This window comes from Populus alba, chromosome 19 (assembly GCF_005239225.2).
Source record: "Populus alba chromosome 19, ASM523922v2, whole genome shotgun sequence".
Classification (NCBI taxonomy): domain Eukaryota; kingdom Viridiplantae; phylum Streptophyta; class Magnoliopsida; order Malpighiales; family Salicaceae; genus Populus; species Populus alba.
In genome coordinates this window covers 9,193,050-9,197,668 of record NC_133302.1, presented here as the reverse complement: position 1 = coordinate 9,197,668, position 4,619 = coordinate 9,193,050, and the positions used below count along the sequence as shown (strand labels likewise).

At 33.0% G+C, this 4,619-nt stretch overlaps 1 protein-coding gene across 2 annotated transcripts; it reads right to left on the bottom strand.

The window, feature by feature from the left end:
- Positions 1-1,393: 1,393 nt before the first annotated feature.
- LOC118051549 (U11/U12 small nuclear ribonucleoprotein 65 kDa protein) lies at positions 1,394-4,258 on the bottom strand. 2 transcript variants are annotated; one of them, XM_073406470.1, is made up of 8 exons: positions 4,044-4,258; positions 3,619-3,798; positions 3,112-3,303; positions 2,857-3,021; positions 2,591-2,678; positions 2,281-2,339; positions 1,623-1,671; positions 1,394-1,506 (listed from the first exon to the last, which is right to left on the bottom strand). In XM_073406470.1, exons 2-7 carry the CDS (start codon positions 3,784-3,786, stop codon positions 1,642-1,644), a joined length of 702 nt encoding a protein of 233 aa, XP_073262571.1. In that variant the 5' UTR covers positions 3,787-3,798; positions 4,044-4,258; the 3' UTR covers positions 1,394-1,506; positions 1,623-1,641. The 2 variants fall into 2 exon arrangements, with proteins under 2 accessions (XP_073262571.1, XP_073262570.1); XM_073406469.1 differs by having other exon boundaries at positions 3,962-4,257.
- Between the last annotated feature and the right edge of the window lie 361 nt (positions 4,259-4,619).

The window sequence follows — 4,619 nt, the reverse complement described above, 5'->3', positions numbered from 1 at the left end:
GGCCAGCGACGTTGGTGGCTTGTAATTGAAGACTAGCTATTGTAGTTGGTTGTTACAAATTGGTGTGTGTGGTGGCTGGTGGATGAGAAAGATGAACAATAACTAGAGTTAAGAGTGTAAGGGGTGTTTGATTGGATTTTTTTTTAAAATCTGGATTGTAGAAAGAAAAGCTAAAAGAAAACAGAAAGAAACAGCAGAAAACAGTTTATTATATATATATATATATAATATATATTATATTAGTATATTATATATATATTATATATATATATATATATTTAAAAGAACTCTAAAAACGCATGGGGAAAGTTACTGTGGCTTTCCCCACAAAATAATTTTTCTTTGTAAGCGCTGTGTTTTTCTCCATAAAACGATTTTCTATGTTAATTAGTATTATATTATGAGAAGAACTGTAGCTAGCTGATTGAATGAGAAGAGTTGTAGCTAGATGATTTGACTTATAAAAGTGACAACATCATATTAATGTATTAAATGCTTTGCAAATATACGCTGTTTTTGTCTTTGTTTTTTTTTTTTTTTTTTTTCAATTGAGTCTTTTCTTCTTATCTGTAGTGGGAAATGCACAGGCGAGTTCATGATGGTGCTTTAAATGCTTTAACAATTTACCGCAATTTTTTTTTTTTTTGCACTCTTCGTTGCTTTCAGATGATTTGTCTTTATTGGTTATTATTATATTATTAAAAGCATTGTAGCTTGGAAAATATTTAACTTATAAAAGCGACATCATCATGTTTCTGTATTAAATGCTTTGAAAAGTTACACTGTTTTTTCTATGTTTTTGCAATTCAGTCTTTTCTTCATGGGAAAGAATTACTTTGTAGAGGCGAGATCATGATGGTGCCTTAAATACCTTGACAATTTTTTTATAGTCTTCTCTTTTTCTTGCATTCTTTGTTGCTTTCAGCTCCGATTTTGTTTATATATACTACTATATATATATTTTTTTTATAACCGTTGATGAAAGCTTCATGCAAAATCTAAGGTTTACGAGCTAGATTGAATGTCAAGAATTTAAACAAAACTGTTTAATTGTGAGAACAATTTAAAAAAAAATAAATAAGAAGAAGAAGAAAAAAAAAAGCCAAAGAGAAAAAAAATGCTGAAGAAGAGTATGCAACTTTGCAATTTTTAAATCAAAAACTATCTAATATTTAGAAAAAATAGAATATAAATATTAAAACACTAACTAGAACAAATAATTAGATTATAAATCAATAAATAAAATACCTAACAATAACTAAATCAAGCCTAACAAATAAAATCTAATTAAAAAAACCTCAACTAAAAATTCAAATAAAATAAACAAAAATTTCTCAATAGTTTGGACTATCATCCATCACTTGTAATTATATAAAATATATAAATAAATATCTCATCCGATGTCCTATCCATCTTCTCAGACAAACATCTACATTGAAACTCCCAACTGGGAAAGTGAGACCAAGTAAATGCCCTTTACTTTATAAAAGCACTCAGCAGCCAGCACTGCAAAGCATTTAAAAAAAAAAAAAAAAAAACAATGAATGAACTCACACAGGGGTTCAACAATCACGTAGGAGTTTAGGCATTATAGTAAACAGATGCTCTCACGAGATACATACCAGAGCTTGATGAGCAAGTTCAGAAAGCTTGGCCCCTGATTCTTCCCTCCTGAAATGTAAAAGCAGAGGCGATTCCAAAGTGATAAATAATGTAATCTAGCATTTTATTTTTTTGATAAATAGTGTATTCAATGTTGATCAGTCTAGAGATCACATGTTTCAATTATATATGCAATATGTCATGTACACAAAAATCGTTCTCAAGAGACGTGACGTGATGACAAAGAGTTTGAGATTTATACAGTCTCGAGTTTAAGTCAGAGCATGCACCTCTTGTAAAAGCCTGGGATAGCCGAAGTTACTCGAATCCGAAAAAAAAAATTCATGCACAAAAACAGGATTTTATCTCCCAACAGCAAAGCTTCTCAAATTTCTTCTATTTCTTTGACAGCAACTCAAAGAAATATGCAAGCACATAGTCCTCAGGTACAACAGTACAAGAAGAATCTGAGCAATATCCAATCTCAGATAACACTGAAATCTAAAGCTGCCATCTAAAAACAAAGCTCAGGCAAAAAAAAAATTCAATTTCATCAACCCTAATGCCCACATGGTATTTGTATCACATGAACTAGGACCTGGTGCTCCTCGGAACTTTAAACTTAAACAAACATGTTGAGCTTTATGCAGAAGTCAAGAGTCCACAAAATGACCTCACCTGCATCAACTTGATACTGAGGCCACTTTTTGCTGCATCAACGCTTCCAAACAATGATCCTACAGCAAATTGTGATCAAGATATAGTAAGCAGGTATTATCTTTGCAGTAACAAGAGGCAAATTGTATAAATAACAAAATCCACAAAAAGAATAAGCTTCAAAAATACTAGCACCAAAATTTATGCGTAAAAAACAACCATTTCCTAAAATATTAATGTTTGGCTCTAAACAAATGAAATTATACTCTGCGATTTGATACAAAATCGCTTAAAATTGGCATCCAGCAAGTGTCAAGGTTTGCCAGCTTACCAAATATGTAGAAGAAATCATCAAAAACCACTTCTTTGTCCAGGTTCTTTATGTACAGCACAGGTGCAGGTTTCCCAACAGTGTAGTTCTGCAAAATTTAAGAAAGCTTATGCAACTGGGTATATATTCTTTGCAATTCATACAAGCTACCTTCAGTCAAAAAAGCAAAAACAAAAGTTCAAACTGAACATAGATTAGACTCGACATATTAGGAAAATTATGTATCTTCCATGCAGAAATCACTTAAAATTTTCCAGACCAGGAACCTTAAACTTTGGAAGTGATAAAATTTCCTCTGGAGCTAGTCTTTTACTCTCTATTTCTTCTGCAGTTGCATAGGGTCTCTGATCCAAACCCTCTTTGTCTGGGTCCTCAGATTCTGTCGCGATGTTATCATCTTTATGTTCATTTTGAGTTACTTTTGGTGCAATCTTAATTTGCAATAAAGCAATAGAAGAACATGAACATTTGTAAAAGTGATCAGAAAAACCAAAAAACATTTCTATTAGACAGAAAATGACCTCCAGCACAGGATTCTTTTTTATATATATAACTGGGATTTCTTTTGGGACCAAGGAGGCAGGTTTCAGGCCAACAGCTTCATGAACTATGTCTTTATCAGCTGCAGGTCCTACAATTGCTTCCCGCTTGACACGCTTTCTTCTGGGTTTAACAGCTCCTGAGGCTTCATACAAGGCTTTATCATCAAACTCCTACAAACATTTAGCCCCCAAAACATTACTATTGAAATTGTTCATGGTAATTAGAAAAACAGTAGAAAAACAAATCAGAACTGCTCTATCTAGAACGCACAAAAAGTATTTGAAGCCATCATTCCTTGATAAAAGAAGTAGGAAAAGAGGACATTATGTACCTTCCAATTATTAAATTACAGATAATGTGGAGCAAGCATAGTTTGGGTTCAAATTTCAGATCAGATGCCCACTTGACTTTGTACAGAGTGATATTAGTGAACACACACACACACATGATGTATAAATCAAGACTACAACGTAGCAGTAATGTACCTCATCTGAAGACTCCATTTCTGACTCGCTACTGGATTGCTCTGCCAATGGAGACTTTTCAGATATACAAGGAGGTGGTGGTGGTGGTGGAGGCACAAGTGCTGCAGGGGGTAGAGGTGGAGTGGGCAGGGCCATTCTAAATGGAGCTGGAATATTCATTTTGTTCATCAAATGCAGCACCTATGGAAGAAAACTAAGTGGCAATGACATGGCCAACATGCTTGCAGCTGACTAGAATAATAATAATAATAATAGAAAAAAACAAACAATAAATTGTAACTATCAGAGCCAAGGAAGGTGATTTTGTAAACTTGTCCCAAACTTTGCAGAATATGGGGACAACCTGTGTATAGAAGCGAGGAACAGCAATAAGAGCATTTACAATGTTGGTCAGAATGTTTCCATCTGGTGGAGGATAAGCATACCTGTAAGAACAAAACATGACCCAATCAAGGTAATTCTAACAGCATATCATGATACCATGGAATAATGAGGATGTTTTTCTGCCCTGCTATCAACTGCATGATGCTACAACTTTGTTTGATGCCTAGTGATTGTTCATGGTTTGTTAGCTCCGGTTGCCCTCGCCGCATCACCCCAAGTTCGAGTATCATCATCAGACACCAATTCATCCATTTTGATGATCTTTTTTTCCTTTTTAAACCCTACTATTTACTTTAACAATTATACCCTAAAATTATTTTTTGTGGTAAAATGAGAAAACAGGTCAAAACATATATCAATTTTTTAAAAAAAAGAGAGAGAGAGAGAGAGGAAAGAATGAGTTGGCAAACATATATCCAAAGTCTTGGAGTAAGTTGGCAAAAAAAAAAAAAACTCAAAACTGCTATTATCTTTTTTTCAATGCAAAAAATAAATTGTTGTTAAAGAACCTAGTCAAAAATTCATTTATAAAAGTTAATCAAATTAGACTAAATTTTATTGAAATGTATGATAACTACCAAATAAAATTTTTTTAAATGCTTAAGAAATTTAAAGAG